The 21,537-nt window shown below is 34.3% G+C and overlaps 1 protein-coding gene and 1 long non-coding RNA gene across 4 annotated transcripts in view; both read left to right on the top strand.

Moving 5' to 3' along the window:
* LOC134805539 (uncharacterized) overlaps window positions 1–21,537 on the top strand; it is a 624,519-nt gene that overhangs the window by 313,253 nt on the left and 289,729 nt on the right. The window lies entirely within an intron of this gene.
* Window positions 20,184–21,537, top strand: part of LOC134804998 (suppressor of lurcher protein 1-like) — an 82,752-nt gene continuing 81,398 nt past the window's right edge. For 2 of the 3 annotated variants that reach the window (XM_063778293.1, XM_063778299.1), the window contains exon 1: window positions 20,184–20,441. In XM_063778293.1, the coding sequence (XP_063634363.1) occupies window positions 20,379–20,441 (63 nt within the window). In that variant the 5' untranslated portion in view covers window positions 20,184–20,378. The remainder of the gene's footprint in view (window positions 20,442–21,537) is intronic. The other variant, XM_063778289.1, reaches the window with a different exon arrangement.

Below are 21,537 nucleotides of genomic sequence, written 5' to 3'. Positions count from 1 at the left end.
GTTTACCCGTACACAATTCTAGGTCTTCCCAACACTGACTGGGTAATGTTAGATGTTGTATCATCACTTCTATTTACTTCTGTATACACATTCATCACTACAAGAACTATTACGTAATAAACCCAGTCTGCTAAGATGATGTAAATGTGAAAAATATGAAAGCGGAACGAAATTATGTCTTTCAGTATGCCAATTTAATGGCCGAATGCTGGGGTTAATGAAGTCATTACGCGACGTATTTATATTCAGTGCCCCAGTTATCCTGGTAATCCTTCAAGCGCGGATCGTATTAGATGTAAATATAAGTAACGTTGACAGAATAAAAACTCCTTTGAACTCCTCATGATCCCGGATCATTAGAGGTGACCGTGTGCAAAGGACGGTTAAACTTTTTTAATAAAATCAGCTAAGTGCGCATTCTCCCCTCCAGATTGGATATAAATTTAAGCAGAGAATGAATGTCCTAAAAAGTCCGTGTTTGCAAATAATTTATCTGCTCTGCAAGGGGAAAAGAGTTTTGCATAAATTAGCTGGAAATAAACTTTTCGAAAATGAAAAATCCTGTTTGGAATAAATAAGCCATTTATATTGTACCTACTGCAAAATAACATCCTACATACCCTAGGGTACCCGGTTCAAAAACCATAAATATTGTTGTAAATTAAATAATTATTGTTATTGCTCATAATAGTCACAATGTTAACGAGTGTTATAGATAGGTACATATTATGAACCAACTATATATAATATTTGGTTTCATAACGAGTTCGCCGCTTTTGTGTTTAGATTCCGTATTTAGTTCGTGTTTACACTAAACCGCTCCCCGTAATATTAGCTCATAATGAATAGCGTTGTGTAATTGCTAAGGACTTATTGTAAATGAAGTTCGTTCGATTAATTCAAATTCTGGCTCGAACTAACTTGCCAATTAGCAATGGAACTCAATGGCTGCCGGGCCAAAGCATAACGTAATAATCAATAGCAACCCATTAAGAAAAACAATAGGTAAGTACCTACCCTAATTATTTACAAACAATGGACTGTTTTAAATTATTTTTTTACTTTTATAGATATTGACTAACACAACGCATAGCCGTAACTATTGAAGCTAACAAACTGTAAACAATGTTATGTACCTACTGTATACGACCTATAAGAATTAAAAAAAAAATAACCCCAGATGTTTACCTAACAATTTCAAGTTTGTGACGAGAGCCGAGATGGAAAGATGTAAAATTGTAAGTAACAAACTTTAAATTTCGTTTGTATCAGTAACAAGATTTTATTTTATTTTATTTTGAAAAATGATATGTGTAGTGTGTTAAAATTAGTGTTTTTTTAATCAGTAAAGGTTATACTTATAAGGCAAAATTGTATGATTTATAATATTTTAAAGAAGAGACTTAAAACTTTGTAGAAAATGTATTATCAGTATTTACTGAAAGTTATTTTGATTTAAGTGATTTAATTTTTAATCGGTACTTAGGCAGGTACCATTGACTGGGGTGACTTTCAAATGCAGGGGCGACTTTAAAATTCTAGTTTTTAAGCCATTATATATATATTTATGCGAGATATTTACAGTAGGTGAATATTAATATATAGTAATCTAACTAGTTACAGGAACATTTTCAGTAAATAATGAATAATGGTAATTCTATGGCCGTTTTAAATCTATCAAAGTAACCCCAAATTTTCCAAAGTCACTCCGGTCTACGGTACATCAACTTATTTTAAAACATGGTGTATCCGCATCGCATTAGGTGTATTCATAAGTACGTATTTAAAAATCTGATTTCAGTTATCAGTGTGATGCACGCAGTCTTGTTTAGAATACCGGCTCCCACAGTGGATGTACAGTTAACAAAACTATATTAGCTTACATACACATAATATGTATGCAGAGGTTACAAGATAATAGCTTTGCTGATGACTGTACATTTTTAACCAATTCTATTAGGTACCTAATATCAACACGTATGATATTCGCCCTGATAATGTTTAAGGTACCTACTCGTAATTGTAGAAAAATATGCGTACTACTTTTACAATTGGCTCAAACGGCATAACGTCAAAGGTTTCGTGATCTCGTGATCTCGTGAAATGTATTGTACATTAATGGGTAATAAATAGTGGATGACATGAATGGAAATAGTTCCAGTTATGAAGTTGACCAAAATTTTTTTTTATTAAGCTATGTGCTTCATCACACATGTTCCTTGAGTAGTTCTAAGCATTTCTAGTCCGGGAGGCAATAAAAAATGTGCGTCTAGTCGGGGAGGCCGCCACCCGTCATCTTTGAAAAAAATCTTGTTATGATACGATCTTGACACAACTCGCCAACAAAGCGACTCAGATGCCTATTGATACGACTCGTAGTGCATTTCGACGCACTAATCAGCGTAAGAGATGGTCAAGGTCAAAATCATAACATGATCAAAACCACAACAATTAGTTAAATCAGAATTGGCCTCAAGTTCTGAAGGGAAAATTCTAAAACGAATAAAATTAATATTCGTAAGAAACACGTTCCACCATGTTTAATAATGTATTTACAACGGAAATTTCACGGCACTATTGTTATAATATATGCTCCGGAACTTGGTGCGCAGGAATAGCACTTAACAATAGAAGTTGCGGCAAAGTATGCTGTATAAAAGATTATTTTCATGCACATGGCAAAGTTTGTTCGATTTCCTCGGGGGAGGGAAGCGTTGCATGCATCTAACGGCCGAGCGAAGACACACATGTGGTGCAAGGAACAAGTCTAATGCAACTACAAGTAGTTGTGGCTGTATCTTAAGAACAGTAACTTAATGGATGGACAGTTGAAATTTTCACAAAGTGTATTTTATTATATTTGGCTATAATCAAGTCAATGTCTTTTGAGCAGCGTTGTGGCCGGACCTTAAGCCAGTTTATCTTTTAGATTTAATATTATCATAGTGGAGGCCAAGGGACTGTTCTGTGTACATAACCTAAAAAGATTTATTTTGTTTCAGAAATAGATCAAAATTAAAATGAGATAGGATGTGTGTCGATGTAATATAGGTACTGTAAGAAAAATGTGTTTGAAGTTTGTGCATGTATTTGTATACCTATACCATACATATCACTTTAATTTATTTTATTTAAGGGATTTATGTTAGATATTTTGAAATAGCGGTGGAGCTTTACATATTTTCCAATGTTAGCATTATCGCAAGACATTCTAAAAGTTGTGTTGCTTAATGTTGGCCACCATAGCTGTCAATATCTATTTGATACTCTACACTTCTGACTGTATACTAGCTTTGGTAATTAATGTTCGTTAATAAAATATGCCTAAGTAAGTATAGTATTTATCTATGAAAATTGTTTTGAAAAGATGTGTGTTTTGAAAAGATGTGTTGTTTTGAAAAGATGTGTCCCGCCGAGTTTGTTGCCGGTCCCATATTGGGATACCCTCCTCCAATTGAGGAGGGATTTAAATCTTCTCGGGGCAGAGGTGTACGGTTGGAGCCGGTAAAGGTTTATTTGACGTTCATAAGCGCATTGTAATATGCCTACTTGAATAAACTATTTTTTATCTTTTATCTTTATCTTTTAAAAAGTTGATCCGCTGTCGCATACGATTGTACCTTGCTAGTCCAAATGGTGTGAAAGTTGGAATAATATGCGACAAATTTCCTTCACAAAGTTTTCACACAATTACCAAGTTTCGCAGTCTATCGTCATTCATTTCTTAGTATGGTGATAATCTTATTTAGTGCGCAAATAAACCACTTAATAACTTTGTTTGTACTGGCAAAAACATTATCATATTTGTGTACAATTACAAACAAATAACCATAATGAAATATGGTTTGAAAACTTAGTTATTAATAATGTAATTTTGCTCTTAAATTTCCGAGACGGAAAGTAACTCTCAACTTTCTTATTTCAATCCTATTAGGAAATCAGAAGAACGATCCGCATTAAGAGCATCCGATAATCTCATTAACGTCAGTAACGCAAAAAAACACCGAAGTGATAAGCTAATTTTGATAAGCAGTAAGTTGCCAACATAACTTTTGCAAACTGTCCAGGAAAATATAATTGAAAATGTAAGAAAGTACTTTTCGATTTCCACTTAGACTAATTGATGATTCAAAAGAGACACCATTGAGCACTCTGAAACATCTCTTTTCATTACATTCGTTCAACTTTTACAATGAATCAGTTTGAAGTTACGCTTCTGAAAATGTACTAATTTGAGGAGATTCAGATTTTTGTGGCAATGATGGTCTTTCCCAGTTATTTTCTTAGTATCGCGATTTTTCTCGATTTAGGTAAATACCTACTTAGATTAAATTATGGATGGACTCGTTTTCGTATTATGAATTAGAGAACAAAATTTTTAACAAATAAATATTGTCGTTTTATACATATACGGTTCACTTATTTTCTACCAAAACAATTTGCTCCGAGAGTAACTAGGTACGTAATTAAATTTTGAATGTGATAGCCTTTGTTTTGCTAAAAAAATAATGTTAGTCTCCCATTTTCTCGCTATCGCTGACTTGACACGTGTAAAATACATAGCTAATTACTCCTAAAACAATTTACGACGACAAATATATGTAAACGACTAACAACATTAGTATGTAGTAGTAGACAAAGGCAAAGATAAATAATCATACTGTTTTTTGTAATGCTTCTTCTTCTGTATAACCCCAAAAAGAGGGATGTGAATAGTTTTTTTTTTATTCTAGTGTTACCGACAGAACTGGTTTGCCACACTCTAATTACTGTCATTCCAAATGTGTAAAAACTCCCTTGAATGGCATGCCGAGCTAATTTCACTCTACAATGTCATATCATGTCAGGGCCATATCCCCGTTATTGCACAATGTATTATAAATTACCATAAGAAAAATAATTATGAGGCACAAAAATATATCTATCCAATAAGATTCTTATCTACATATCTAAATCTATTTGGAATCCTTCCATCATTCCACTATCCCTCAATGAATAATATATTGAGGTAATGAAAAACCTACATTACCTGCTCGTACCGATAGCAGGGTATGGTTAAATTTTCTGCCACTCTGTCCGTTTGTGGTAAACCTGTACAGAACTACCCGTTTAGATTTATAGGGTTTTCATACGAGATTTACGACTGTCATTTATTATTCAGTATCTGCGGTACAATCAGATTTATGACACACTTTTGGGTATGGTTTTATTCGAATAAATAAACTATTTCGTTATTAACTTGTTTAAGAGAAAGATTTTAAGTCATGTACACGTCATGCATTAAAATAATAAAAAGGTCAATTTTATAATAAAATTTATTGTTAAACATTTAAATAAATTTCTAGATAATATTAGACAATATTAATTAGGTATGTATCGCGTTCGGTAGGTTATGTTCTCATGTGATTCGGTGAAATTGTGTTTATTGTAAAACAAATTATAGGTAGCCAGCCTTCAATGAATGTAGTACATGTAAGGATCATTATTTATTAATAGCTTATATTTTGATCATTCTCACTTTTATTTATGATTAGCTTATAAAAGAGTATCAATTGACTCATACTTGTCACTGGTTCCCGCCATTTTGAATTGTTATAAAAAGGCCGGTATAGCAGTGACAAGTGGCCAGTTCGAGTACGGACAAGTTAGAGTGAAGACGTCTTGAATAATTGATTGTAAATTGGTTGTTATAATGTTTGTAACAAATGAATAAAGTTAAAATATTGGTACAAGTAATAGTTTTCATCATCAACCCGGTAATAACCCAACAACTCAGAAGTTGGATCCAACAAAAATCGATAGGATTTTTGCCACGCCGCACGAACGTAAGGTTTTCTTTTCTTTTTCGTTTGTATCAGTGAGTAAACTTTGTTTATCGGAAAGTGTATTAAATTATGGTAAGTCAGTTTTTTTATATTTTTATTAACTCCCTTTTATTTTAAATAAAATTGGTTTGATAACCTACCGTCATGTCTGTATTAAATATACTGTATAAGATAATGATGATGATTTGCCCAATTTTGGTATATGTATGTGTAGAAAGAACGTACGAACGGATGACAGGTAGTCTCGCTTATAATAAAAATACGAAATTTAAAATTTACAGTTAAGCCAAGCCATTTAAGCGTTTTTGAATATTACATATGAGTTAGTGAAAATTAGATCAAATGTCATTATAATGCTTCTATCTTATCAAACTCGATTGTATGATGGTGTACCACATCGATTATATCAAGCTCAGGCTAAGGACTCATTATTTAGTTTTGTTGCGTAGCAAAACTGCAGCATAGTAAAACTGTAGTAGCAGACTATAGTAGGATATTGTTTTATGTACATTAAGATTTACGATACGACCTTTTGAGGTCAGTTTGCGTTACTAAAATTGTATGAATACACTGGAAACGTGAAACCGATGAGTAAACTAAAAATAAAATCTTGCCAATTGAATACCTCTGAAGTAAACCCCTGATGCATTTGTATTAGCAATGCCTCTAGTACGAAGTTTTTAAACGCGATTTGCGTCAGTGTATAACTTAGTATTGTTACGAATGCATATCTAAGAGATTGCTTTTATTAGAATGTTGGGCATTATAATATATGAGCTTTCGGAACTCCACTTTAAAATTATTCTGATCACTATGTAAGTTTATTCATAATATTGCGAATCAATGCGCACAAGAAAAGAAAATGACGTGTCGATCTAAGTTCAAATTGGACACCATAATGCAGGGTTACGTTATGTAACTTGTGTACTTAATGCTATTAGCTATTAATATGTTTTTTTTAACCTAGTGGTTTTATACTGATACCGGTTTTCATTCAGCGACGCTATCCAACGCAGCATTACTTAAAAAGCCTAGCCTCGATGAAGCTAAATGACTACAACACGTGTTTATAATTATCTCTCTTCTTGTATGGAAATACAACACCTCTATGACATGTTGGATGTTAAACGTAATAATAGTATGAATCAGAGTTGGGCACTTATGATTGCAATCTGTGATTAAACTAAAATAAAGCTTAGTCACATGATTTAATAAGGAATAAAGTAGCGGTCGTAAAACGAACCTTATTTTAACTGTATCAACTAAAACGTTAGTTTGAGTAATCATAATAACCATCTGCTCGAATAATTAAAATATTTTCAAACCATGATCGATGATAAAATCATAAGTGTGTCATATCGAATTCAAGCTAATTGGTAAACTCATGATAAATTTTACAAAATAAGTTGCCGTTATTAAAACTAACGTTACCATTCTCATTTTTTTATATTTAACTAATTTTGCCCAACTCTGGTATGGACATACATCTATATTAAATCTCCAGGTTATGGAGCGTATGTCGTTTGTTGAATACACGATGTACTTATGTAATATGCTTCTATTGTTTTTCTATTGCCCACTCCTCAAGATACGTAACTCGTAACTTTGTGCGTAGAGCATTAAAGTATTTTTTGTGTCAATTTACGCATACTAGATATCGTGAACTTGAATCTCAATGGATTCAATTTAATAACAGGTCACATTTTGTTTAGACTGTATAACATGTGAGTTACCATGATGATCATGGAGAAATACGAGGTCGATGGGAAATCGATATGCTTAACTATTTGATATAATATTTGATTGCGAGATACGCATACTTTAAACATTTAGAAACTCCCCCCTTATTTATACCCCTTTATTTATAGGATGTGAATCATAATTTCAGTGTTTTATCTGACAGTAACGTTTGCTACATTTTATTATTTTTGTTTGTTTCTGTAATAGTAGTAAATCATACTTACCTAAATGAAAAACAAAGGACCTTAATTTGGAATAATAGTGTATTCTGTGGATATCTTTGAAAGTTGCGTGTAGTACTGTAAAGTTGGAAACTACGCTTATGCGTAATATGTAGAGTCATATGTAGAGTCATATGTAGAGTCATATGTAGAGTCATATGTAGAGTCATATGTAGAGTCGTATGTAGAGTCATATGTAGAGTCGTATGTAGAGTCGTATGTAGAGTCGTATGTAGAGTCGTATGTAGAGTCGTATGTAGAGTCGTATGTAGAGTCGTATGTAGAGTCGTATGTAGAGTCGTATGTAGAGTCGTATGTAGAGTCGTATGTAGAGTCGTATGTAGAGTCGTATGTAGAGTCGTATGTAGAGTCGTATGTAGAGTCGTATGTAGAGTCGTATGTAGAGTCGTATGTAGAGTCGTATGTAGAGTCGTATGTAGAGTCGTATGTAGAGTCGTATGTAGAGTCGTATGTAGAGTCGTATGTAGAGTCGTATGTAGAGTCGTATGTAGAGTCGTATGTAGAGTCGTATGTAGAGTCGTATGTAGAGTCGTATGTAGAGTCGTATGTAGAGTCGTATGTAGAGTCGTATGTAGAGTCGTATGTAGAGTCGTATGTAGAGTCGTATGTAGAGTCGTATGTAGAGTCGTATGTAGAGTCGTATGTAGAGTCGTATGTAGAGTCGTATGTAGAGTCGTATGTAGAGTCGTATGTAGAGTCGTATGTAGAGTCGTATGTAGAGTCGTATGTAGAGTCGTATGTAGAGTCGTATGTAGAGTCGTATGTAGAGTCGTATGTAGAGTCGTATGTAGAGTCGTATGTAGAGTCGTATGTAGAGTCGTATGTAGAGTCGTATGTAGAGTCGTATGTAGAGTCGTATGTAGAGTCGTATGTAGAGTCGTATGTAGAGTCGTATGTAGAGTCGTATGTAGAGTCGTATGTAGAGTCGTATGTAGAGTCGTATTTAGAGTCGTATGTAGAGTCGTATGTAGAGTCGTATGTAGAGTCGTATGTAGAGTCGTATGTAGAGTCGTATGTAGAGTCGTATGTAGAGTCGTATGTAGAGTCGTATGTAGAGTCGTATGTAGAGTCGTATGTAGAGTCGTATGTAGAGTCGTATGTAGAGTCGTATGTAGAGTCGTATGTAGAGTCGTATGTAGAGTCGTATGTAGAGTCGTATGTAGAGTCGTATGTAGAGTCGTATGTAGAGTCGTATGTAGAGTCGTATGTAGAGTCGTATGTAGAGTCGTATGTAGAGTCGTATGTAGAGTCGTATGTAGAGTCGTATGTAGAGTCGTATGTAGAGTCATATGTAGAGTCGTATGTAGAGTCGTATGTAGAGTCGTATGTAGAGTCGTATGTAGAGTCGTATGTAGAGTCGTATGTAGAGTCGTATGTAGAGTCGTATGTAGAGTCGTATGTAGAGTCGTATGTAGAGTCGTATGTAGAGTCGTATGTAGAGTCGTATGTAGAGTCGTATGTAGAGTCGTATGTAGAGTCGTATGTAGAGTCGTATGTAGAGTCGTATGTAGAGTCGTATGTAGAGTCGTATGTAGAGTCGTATGTAGAGTCGTATGTAGAGTCGTATGTAGAGTCGTATGTAGAGTCGTATGTAGAGTCGTATGTAGAGTCGTATGTAGAGTCGTATGTAGAGTCGTATGTAGAGTCGTATGTAGAGTCGTATGTAGAGTCGTATGTAGAGTCGTATGTAGAGTCGTATGTAGAGTCGTATGTAGAGTCGTATGTAGAGTCGTATGTAGAGTCGTATGTAGAGTCGTATTAGAGTCGTATGTAGAGTCGTATGTAGAGTCGTATGTAGAGTCGTATGTAGAGTCGTATGTAGAGTCGTATGTAGAGTCGTATGTAGAGTCGTATGTAGAGTCGTATGTAGAGTCGTTATGTAGAGTCGTATGTAGAGTCGTATGTAGAGTCGTATGTAGAGTCGTATGTAGAGTCGTATGTAGAGTCGTATGTAGAGTCGTATGTAGAGTCGTATGTAGAGTCGTATGTAGAGTCGTATGTAGAGTCGTATGTAGAGTCGTATGTAGAGTAGTATGTAGAGTCGTATGTAGAGTCGTATGTAGAGTCGTATGTAGAGTCGTATGTAGAGTCGTATGTAGAGTCGTATGTAGAGTCGTATGTAGAGTCGTATGTAGAGTCGTATGTAGAGTCGTATGTAGAGTCGTATGTAGAGTCGTATGTAGAGTCGTATGTAGAGTCGTATGTAGAGTCGTATGTAGAGTCGTATGTAGAGTCGTATGTAGAGTCGTATGTAGAGTCGTATGTAGAGTCGTATGTAGAGTCGTATGTAGAGTCGTATGTAGAGTCGTATGTAGAGTCGTATGTAGAGTCGTATGTAGAGTCGTATGTAGAGTCGTATGTAGAGTCGTATGTTGAGTCGTATGTAGAGTCGTATGTAGAGTCGTATGTAGAGTCGTATGTAGAGTCGTATGTAGAGTCGTATGTAGAGTCGTATGTAGAGTCGTATGTAGAGTCGTATGTAGAGTCATATGTAGAGTCATATGTAGAGTCATATGTAGAGTCATATGTAGAGTCATATGTAGAGTCATATGTAGAGTCATATGTAGAGTCATATGTAGAGTCATATGTAGAGTCATATGTAGTCAGAGCTATACATAGCTATACGTTGAGTGGTTTCCATGTAAAGAGTCGATGACGTATGTCCAGGCGCTAGTATCAGTAGATAGGAAGCGCCATCTTAATCTTGTGGAATCGATGTATTTGTGTAGGTATACACAATATACAACGCACGTGGATGGACGTGTGAGACTTTAATGCACGTGGATGAACGTGCGAGACTTTAACGCACGTGGATGAACGTGTGAAACTTTGACGCGCGTGGATGAATGCGCTAGACTTTTATTCCAACTTTCATAAATATATTTACAACAATTTAAAATAATTAGTCAACCATATATCAGTATAATTTAATCATAAAAACATAATAAACAGTAATAATAGTAAGCAAGGAAAAATTAATAAAATTTCTACATGTCTATTACTAATATGTTGAGTTCTCATCTGAGTGCAGTTTAGATTAAAACGGTATGAAATATCATATTATGTGTGTTATACACGAGTTGCTAAAATCCTAGTATTTTAATAATACTTTTATATTCACAAATTAAAAAAAAGAGACGAAGGAATTAGAAACCGACACTTGATTAATAAAGGAAACAACGATTATCGCTCGTTCGTAAATATAAAATTACATGTAATGGAAATCGATACGCGTAGATTAATGATACCTGTTTTCTTATCAACTTGAACTTGGCTGGGCGCGTGAGCCATAGAGATTAGACATTCATAATGTAAAATATATATAAAACCAATGTGTATTACTGAGGAATATACGGTAAATTCTCTGCAAAAGAAATAAAATGTTGTTATGTTTAATTCATAAGTAAAGCTTTTAAATTTACACGGGAAGTCATTTCTTCCATTATTTCAATCACCATAGTACAACATCATTATGAACTTTTATATATAAAATAATAATTGATAAGGTGCTTCGCTTTTAATATACTGTCAAACTGTTCAATATTACTTGACAATTAAACATGATTATTATGCATATGTGAATTTACATATTTTTATATTCTAATACCGTGTTCGATAATCGATAATTCATAAGAAAGTCCCATTTATTTGAATGTCAATTTCAATACAAGTTATAAACTTACAAAAATTAAATGTTTTTATTTAATGAGGCTTCAGAAAACGGTCCTTAATTACGATAATACGAATATCTCGATCTAGTAAAATAGTATTATAAATAATATGCAAGATAAACTGTATTCTATATACCCACACTTTATTGTGTCCAGGGTTTTATACGTGAATTATAACAGTAATAATAATTTCCTTGTGACTAACGAATTAATTTATTAATAAGTCTTATTTTCGTATAGCCAGAATAATTTTAATAATAAACATACTCCAAGCATACATACATAATTACATGCATTAATTGTTGAATCTGATTTAATTAGTATTATCATTAATTCTTTAGATATGTCCGAATAAGGAATTAGGATAACAAATGCACCGTAATACCTATTAGACTTTAGTTTCCTTAAAAAAAACACGACTAAAGCTGGAAATTAAATATTTGGTATTCAAACTCAACTAAAATAATAAACTTGTTGGTTCAGATAAAACCTGTTGAAAAAAAACATAGTATTTCTTAGTCACTTTGTAACATGACTATTATTCGATCTAGATTCGCTAAGAGTATTGTTATAATGACCAAATACTTTTAAAAATAAATCGCAATGTAGATGTTCATCATTCATGTGGAATAATTAATTAACTAGTTTATGTCTGATGTTTAAATCCATTTTATGTGATGAGGAATTTGTTCTTGTAATGAAGTTATGAACTTCTGTAATAAAATTATTCATTCGTTCATTCAAATTTACAAAACCTAACGGTTACTTAGTTTATGTTCTTATACCTACTTGATGGATCTTTAATGGCTATATTTATGACCTAAGGCGTGTAAGCAGTTCAAATGAGGATTAGTCGGTCGCATTCATATTAAAATATAAAACTTTGACTGTTGATAATAGCAGGTTAAAGGACAATAGAACTACCTCTACAATAAGATTAATTTCTTATCAATTAAACTCTTCAAACGAATTCAGTCATAATATCTTAATAAAAAAAAAAATCGTTGGCAACAGGTAACGTTCGAAGTAATATCAAAAGTTTGTGTTAATTTAAATCAACATATTATATCATCAGATAATCAGTAGCCCAAAAAAAAAAAACATAATCTGTCACTTATATTATTATTATCAAGATGTTTTTATATCTTGGCATAATTATGATTGCATTCATGTCAACTACGGGCTGGGCCCGAAGATATAAAATCAGAACCATGCATTCTTTATAGAGATGTGACACTTATGTCCTATTTTCATTATTAAACCTTATTGCGCAATACATGATATAGTGAATTGTGGACTATTTTATTTACAAATATTATAATAATTAATACAAATTAGGTACAATTTGGTAGCCATGTCGTTTATGTACTAAAATAATTGAAACGTGAAACAATAAATTCATAACATGCTTAAATCGATATAACGATTAAATAAATCAATGAAACAAAAAACGAGTATTCGATAATAATTAAAAAAAAGGAAGTTTTAATTTCATATATCTAAAGAAAGTCTTGAAAGTTTCAGAACGACCCAGGAGCGTCCAGGTGAAAGGGCCAGGGTTTGGTATTCCATTACCACCCAGGAGTGCCCAGGTGAGAGGGTCGGGGTGTGGAATCACTTCCGACCCAGGAGTGCCTAGGTGAGATGGCCAGGGTAATGATATTCCTGTTCCTTAGCAGAACTAAGGTGCTTCTACGCAGAAGTACGTAACGATCGTTGACTACACCGCAGAGTCTTCGAATGCTGGCATCATGGCACGCGAAGCTGCGGCTAGTAGCGGCACGAGATCCGGTGCCCCGTGTTGCGCAGCATCAGCGTGGTTGGCGGCATCTTCATCCAGGATAGCTTCAGATTTGTCGATGGCACTATCGCAGTGGGCAGAACTTGCGTGGTCGGTGGCACCATTGCAGTTAATGAGAACGTGGCGTCGGTTAGGCAGACGGCGCAACCCGCGGTGACGCAACTATCTTCTGTTGGGGAAGTGATCCATGTATAGCGGTTTGAATATTTACGTGCAAAAGTGAATGGTGTTGTGTACGTATATTATATTATATTTCTTCATCATAATTATTGAAATTTAACAAGTGTTAAAGAAAATTTAATAATGCTAGATTGAGTAATCTTACAGACAATGAAACATAGTGTACCGTCTATTACGCTTATCGTATGAATTTTCTATTGTTTAATATATTTCTGCAGGCCGAACTAATTAAATTTATTCGTTTCTATGTTGACATATAGTTTCTTTAACTTTGATAACAGACCTGTAAAAATTCTTCGAAAACCATAATTTGAACGATTAATAATATTATGTTTTGGTATCGGCCACCTATTTCCTAATTATCATTAATTATCATTTTATTAATGCCTAATAATTAACAATATTACACATTATAATTATAATCTTATAGTATATGTATATCGTGAAATCATGAGTGCACATGAGTATTGCGTGTTTGTAATTTTATTTTCTGTTGTTACTTATTATTATTTAATATGCATATTATGTGCATAAATATCATTCACATAGTAATATTGGATCAGTGAATCTTGGTTTGTTTTAATGTATACATTTTGATTCATTATTTTCATAAATTGGTCTTTATTTTTATCATTTTAACTATTTTATATTAAGGTTTGGCGAAGGGTCTCGCCTCGAACAGGATGGCCGAGCTGTAAGGATCATTATTTATTAATAGCTTATATTTTGATCATTCTCACTTTTATTTATGATTAGCTTATAAAAGAGTATCAATTGACTCATACTTGTCACTGGTTCCCGCCATTTTGAATTGTTATAAAAAGGCCGGTATAGCAGTGACAAGTGGCCAGTTCGAGTACGGACAAGTTAGAGTGAAGACGTCTTGAATAATTGATTGTAAATTGGTTGTTATAATGTTTGTAACAAATGAATAAAGTTAAAATATTGGTACAAGTAATAGTTTTCATCATCAACCCGGTAATAACCCAACATACATATGATACCTTTGGGTATGGTGCTTTACGCACACTACTGTACCATCTCCTCCCCCTGACGCAACCCCCCCTTTTAGCATGAAATATGTCCCGGTTGACAGTTTTTTCTATTTTTTTGAGGATAGTATACAATATAGGAAAAAAGTGTAAATGAAAGAAATAATACCTATTAAATTCCTAACAATTAACTTCGACAAAATTTAACTGTTTAACAAGCTGGTTTTCCGCATACGATTTCTTTCAGTACTATCACGTATTACCTATGTTATCTCTCACGTATTACAAGCGCTGGTGGCCTAGCGGTAAGAGCGTGCGACTTTCAATCCGGAGGTCGCGGGTTCAAACCCCGGTTCGTACCAATGAGTTTTTCGGAACTTATGTACGAAATATCATTTGATATTTGCCAGTCGTTTTTCGGTGAAGGAAAACATCGTTCGAAACGGACTAATCCCAATAAGGCCTAGTTTCCCCTCTGGGTTGGAAGGTCAGATGGCAGTCGCTTTCGTAAAAACTAGTGCCTACGTCAAATCATGGGATTAATTGTCAAGCGGACCCCAGGCTCTCATGAGCCGTGGCAAAAAATGCCGGGATAACGCGAGGAAGAAGACTATCACGTATTATGTTATATACATGATTATGGTGAGTCTTACCAAAAAAATGCATATAACCTTTTTTGTTTAAAATTTATTAGGAATTATTTCTTACGTTGACACTTTTTTCCTAACTCTAATATGTACATATTTTTCTCAAAAAAAAATTGTCAACCGGGACATATTTCATGCTAAAGGGGGCGGGGGGGGGGGGTTCGCCAGGGGGAGAAGATGGGACTCTAGTGTGCGTAAAACACCATACCCAAAGGTATCATAGTACATTCATTGAATGCTAGCTATAAATTGTTTGTCTTCCCCATACATTAGAACATAACTTGACCGAATCAATGTTCACTAATAGAAATTCGTAGACAGAGCATTGACGTATCGTCATGTGATACCGGTAATTACAAGTCATGTTTAGTTAGTTGATTGATGATGATCTGATTCAAGTGACCTGTCTTGCTGAATCCATTATTATCAGGCAGTCCGGGGTTGGCAGTTTACGAGTTACCTCTTTTTTAGGGTTCCGTACCCGAAGGGTAAAACGGGACCCTATTACTAAGACTTCGCTGTCCGTCCGTCCGTCCGTCCGTCCGTCTGTCTGTCACCAGGCTGTATCTCACGAACCGTGATAGCTAGACAGTTGAAATTTTCACAGATGATGTATTTCTGTTGCCGCTATAACAACAAATACTAAAAACAGACTAAAATAAAGATTTAAATGGGGCTCCCATACAACAAACGTGATTTTTGACCAAAGTTAAGCAACGTCGGGAGTGGTCAGTACTTGGATGGGTGACCGTTTTTTTTTTTGCTTTTTTTTTTGTTTTTTTTTTTTGCATTATGGTACGGAACCCTTCGTGCGCGAGTCCGACTCGCACTTGCCCGGTTTTTTTACTTTAAGTTATTACCGAGATGTTACATTTGGAACAATGAATAAAATAAACATCAAAGTAACCAGGCTATCGATTTTATTTGTCTGTCTATTGCTATCTATAAATATCAACATATTACATACACACAGTAAGATTCAAGTACAGGGTTGGGCAGATTAAGTGTCCTAGTTTTAAATAACCATAAAATTAAAACAAAGCTTCAAATCTGAATATTAAACTTGTTTTTATTTTAAGCATACTCTATATTTACAAAATTAATTCATTAGCTCAAATCGCTCTCCTTTAACCTGTATAACTTTACGCATTCTACCATAGAATGAGTTGCACGCGGCACGCACTACCTCATCTGGTATATCGTCACATATCTTGACCAACCGATGATTGAATGAATTTAAATTCATTCCCTGTGTGCTGCCAATCCTGCTGAGCATGTATCCCCATATAGAAAAGTCCAACGGATTCAAGTCTGGTGAAGATGCAAGCCAATCTTGCCACGGTATAAAATCTGTCAAATTTGTTCGACACCAATCTTGTGTACGTTTAGCTTTGTGAGACACTGGGCACTGTCTTGTTGAAAGCAATAATAGTCATCCCCAAACAACTTTCTAGCATATGACCCTGCAACACGTTATGAATATAATAGTCGTAGTTAATTTTTACTCCCCGGTCAATGAACAGCAGTGGTAGTTTGCCCCTAGGTGATATGGCACCCCATACCATGACAGCCGACGAACACTTTGAAACCGCTGTACGGCTAATTTGTCTACTGGAATATCCCTTAATAAAGCACCGTAAACGCGATAATTTTGTTGATTGTGGCTATCTTGCAATTGAAACATCTTTTCGTCGGAAAAAATAATATCTTGCACTTTCGGAATTTTTGCTTGTATAAATTTACAACGAGCTGGCGTTCCGCGTCCATGTTGATAATAACAATAGATATCAAGCTGACGTCTAGAAATCATAAAGACGCATAAATTCTCGATTAATAAAAAATAAAATATAAAAAAAAAGTTCCGCTATATTTAAGTAAAATGGCAGTACAAAACTAGGACACTTAATCTGCCCAACCCTGTAAGTATGTTTGATTCAGTAAGGTTCTGAGAGAATTGTTCGAGGAAATTAAACTAGTACCAACTTGTGGCACTTTCTGTTGAGATACGTACTCGCCAACAAAGGCAAGCACTCAATAAGCTTGTCATGGACTAAGTGCACCGTGGGTCTGCACTTATGAACCGGGATTCCCAGGAGACAATGTCCTATCTGTGGAGCAATTACGGTAATATGTTGTCTACTTAGAAGTTAGAACATACAACAACTAGAATAGCCTTATGTCGCACTTGCACACAAAAATGTCTGCTGAATTTTGCGGGGAGGTGAAGAAGTATTATATAGTTGAATTATCGAGAAGATGGAATTGCATTTGTAGTGGTTGTATGCTGATAGTGATAGTACAAGAAAATAGAAAATTCAAATATAGAATGCCTGTAAACAAACAATACTACTACATATGCAATTCCACGCTCTCGATGATTCAACTATAACATGCATGCAAAAGACTACTCACACATGCAATTATAAAAATGCACACATAAAATTAACACCTTCTCATTTTGACGCACACAAACATGTGACAATTGTGACACATGGATATTTTATTACACGACTTTTTGCACATCGTGCTAGGTTTTTGACAGAGGGGTGTTACTGAAAGGCTAGTCCAGTTATCTACGGTCTTAGGTTGTCTAGAACTATATATGTAATTTTAAGAGCTTATAAGAACCAATAGCCTAATAATACTTGATATTGTATGCTAACTGTATATTAGAGGGTGACTTTGGTCACACCATCCGGAAACCTTGTCGTCGACCCTTTACTAGTTGGCGCTCTGAAACCAAGATAGAGTAACTTGAGAAAGGTTAAGCGTATTGAGTATAGGTACCTAGAAGGACATCAAAATCTACAGTATTTAAGGCACTAAATACTTAAGTCTAAGAGCACAAGAAGAGTGAGCCTCCCATCCTAAATTTTGACATCCTATGTCTGGTGAGATATCGCCTTTACGAAATTGTTAAATACTTAAAAAACTGGAAGGATGGAGACACTTGTTGTTTGTACTAGAAGATATTTTGTTATGGGATGTGAGATTATACGGGCGTGATCCGCCGCAAACATGAGCATTTCTACATTTAGGCTACATTCACTAATACCATTCGTCTTAATAAATAATCGCCCTCTTTGAAACATATCACAAAAATACTAAACAAATGCGAACAATCTGATGAATTCCACGTTATATACTTATAGTTATTGATATCGTAGCTCATTTTGAAATGGCTATTTAAAAACATTTGATCGCAATTATTGAAAATATATTTGCACAAGTTACTAGAGCTGCTTCAGTCTAACATCCACCTTTGTATCATTTTAATACCTATATTTATTTGTGATAATCATGCCCTGATGAGGAAGTTATGCTTTCTTTAGCCGATCATGCAATGTAAGTATAACTACATATTGTCCCATGTTGTGTCAGCTCGTTGACATGCAACGCGCGATGTTCTCCAATTTATGTGAATGTTTGCAGAAATATATGGCGTTGTACGTACACTGGCCTAATTTACGAAGCGGAATTTTGGAGAAACCGAACTAAATGATATTCGTATATTACGTAAACACTTAGTAGGTAGTAACAACATTAATAATTATATTAATGTTGTCACTACCTACAAAGGTTTACGTCATAAATAAAGATCTAAGTCAAATCAAAATATAAAAGTTGCTCCTGAAAGTAGAACTTTAGAAAACTTATGCTTGTACTTTTGCACCAAAGAAGCCTCATTTTTATTTATTTTTATTTTTATTATGAATAATATGAACTTGCAGTTTTGTCTGTGGTACTAGCGCACAAGGACAAAATTTGAAACGTATACGTTTCTAACGTATGAAAATTTAGAAAGAACATAGTTATTTGGCAAGCTTAAGAACGGGACCTTTTTGGTGCAGGTAGGATCTACTTTATTTGTAGGGTTTCATATAACGCTTGGTTACTTTAAAACCTTTTAGAATATTATTTTAAATTAGAACAAATAATTTTATTCGCCCTTAATATTCACATATTTCCGATTTAGAGTAGGTAAGATAAAAGTAGATAAGGTAAAGCTACGCTGAAATATGGAAATTTATAATTTTTACTGTCACTCATATCGTTCATCATATGTTAAAAATTTCACGAACTTGTTGATGTCCACAATTGCGACGTTTCTCTATAGCATTATATAATAGTAAACTAAAATATTTGGTATGCAGCTCTCAGCGGACCGAAAGCAAATCAATTAATAAAGTTTGGTATACGAACCATTCCCCCACGGTACGATGTGTTTTCATTTACTTGTCGCATCCAGAATTTGTGTCTGTTCAGGAAGAACACACCGAAGTAAGAACAAAATCGTATTTCCAAGGGGTAACTAAGTTATTTTTTGGTTTTGAAATAAACTATCTTGGGACTATGGGCTACAAATGAAATAATCTTTTGATTTGAAATCAAGCGTCAATTGATCAAAATAAAAGTTTTTATAAAAGTGTATTTTTACTAATTTCTTGTTGTTTATTTCAGGTTATAGTTTCTTGCTGTGTTACTTTGCTTGTTGTTTTACCTTAATGCTTAGTAAAATTAAATAATAGTAGGTACCCAAATAGTAGTAAAATCAAATAGTAAATAGTAATACTCGCATAGTCTATAAATTACAACTAGTCTATCATTGGCTAATATGTTACACCCTACCTAACTTTAGGTATTTAAATACTTTTGGTAGATTTAAAAATAATATAGTATGAAATAGCAACACCTATTAGACACTGGTGAAATGGTCCCACCACTGGACTGAAGTCATAATTTTAAAAGAATGAATGAATATCACTATGACATTAAGTATTTTACTCACCTTTATTCTGCGAATCTAAAATTACATGCTTAGTCAATCCGTGCTTCGTATTATTATTATTAGTTACTCCAGTTAGTTATTATAAGGGTTAACTAAACGTGTGTAATTATATAATAAACGAAGACGTAACTTACGACACCTGGCCGTAAAATAGTCTCGGCAAAAAATAAATCAATCACCATCTTTCATAGTCCCTTAACGTCTCACTTGATCCGAAAAAAATGCAAAACGAATACCTTCTCTTCATTCCATACAAACCAACCCCTAGGCGTGAGGCTGAAGTGACGGGCAGTCTACCGCGTGAGCCTTCGCGGGCGGACGTCGCCGAGCCTACGAACGTAGTCGCTACCTACGCCGTAGGCGCGCTGAGAGACGTAATAATGCACTAGACAATTGAATTTAAAAACCGCGACGGCAGCCTGCCTGATTGAGCCCAGTGGACTAGATTTTTTTCTCTTAGTCGGCACGTGAACTACGCTGACTTTTTGTGAATGCTTAAAAGTGTAGGACTTTTAATGGCAATGCAACAAACAAATGGGTTTTTGAAATTGTGGGTAAGTGAACTTTTAGTTAATAAGATACTTTTTTTGAGCAAAACAAGAAATAAAATTTGATTTGAGATTCTAACACACATATATATGTGTACTAAAAAATAAAATTTTCCTCAACTAATAGCGACAATAATTGAAATATAAAATAAATGAAAAATGGAAATGGAACGCACGAATGACAATGTTATTAATGTCATTCTTAAAATTGATAGTGTCTGGACCGCGTTAAAGCAGTTTTTGGATATATGTGGCATGAAATAGTGTTTATTATAATAAATATATATTCTAGTATTTCTTATCCTTCGTAAAGTGATTTATGTAAAAGTTTTATTTAATTTACCTACTACATTTTAAAAGTACTTAAATATCCACGTAACTCTAAAATGCGTTAGTGCGCGATTGGACATTTTCATATTGTTACCTATGTTCTATATATTTTTAATACCTATCCGTTCTTTACAATATAAATACTAAAATTATCCTTACTAAGCGGCAATTCCACGTAATAACTTACCACCAGAACCAGAAACTATAACTTTTTACAAGCTTTTTATTAACTTACAATGTATCTTTGTAACTATATTTTACGGGTTAAATCTTGCTTCAAGTAATATTCAATTAAGCTGAAAATTGCATACACATGTAAGTCGGGGGACAATGCAATATTATGATACCCCCGACTCTTAGTAGAATTGGTAGGTCTCAAATCGAAATCAGATTTTTAATATTTCAATGCCGCTCCAGCAATATAAAACCGGTCGTTAACTCTCAACCCGTTAATACCGAAAGCATTATAAGCATTTTTCATATTCAAATTATTTTCATATCACAGCTGATTTCCTTCTCTCAGAATGTAGACGAGTCATGGAATTAGACGCAGCCTGCAACATTATTAATGAATTTCCGATATTGCTTCCTACGAATTTAATATTCCACTTCAGAATTTTGGAAGCGATTGTATCTCACGGGTATCCTTGGATTTTTTAGGTTAGATTGATTTACGTTCTCTTTTAGAAGATTTTGAAATAAAGCATTGATTTTTAACTGGTGGATTATTAGGTTGATTAATATTACTCTGCTTTAAGTTTTACTTTCAGAA

This window comes from Cydia splendana, chromosome 2 (assembly GCF_910591565.1).
Source record: "Cydia splendana chromosome 2, ilCydSple1.2, whole genome shotgun sequence".
In the NCBI taxonomy this organism is placed as follows: domain Eukaryota; kingdom Metazoa; phylum Arthropoda; class Insecta; order Lepidoptera; family Tortricidae; genus Cydia; species Cydia splendana.
The sequence above is the reverse complement of the archived record's forward strand: the minus strand, read 5'-3'. Positions and strand labels throughout refer to the sequence as shown.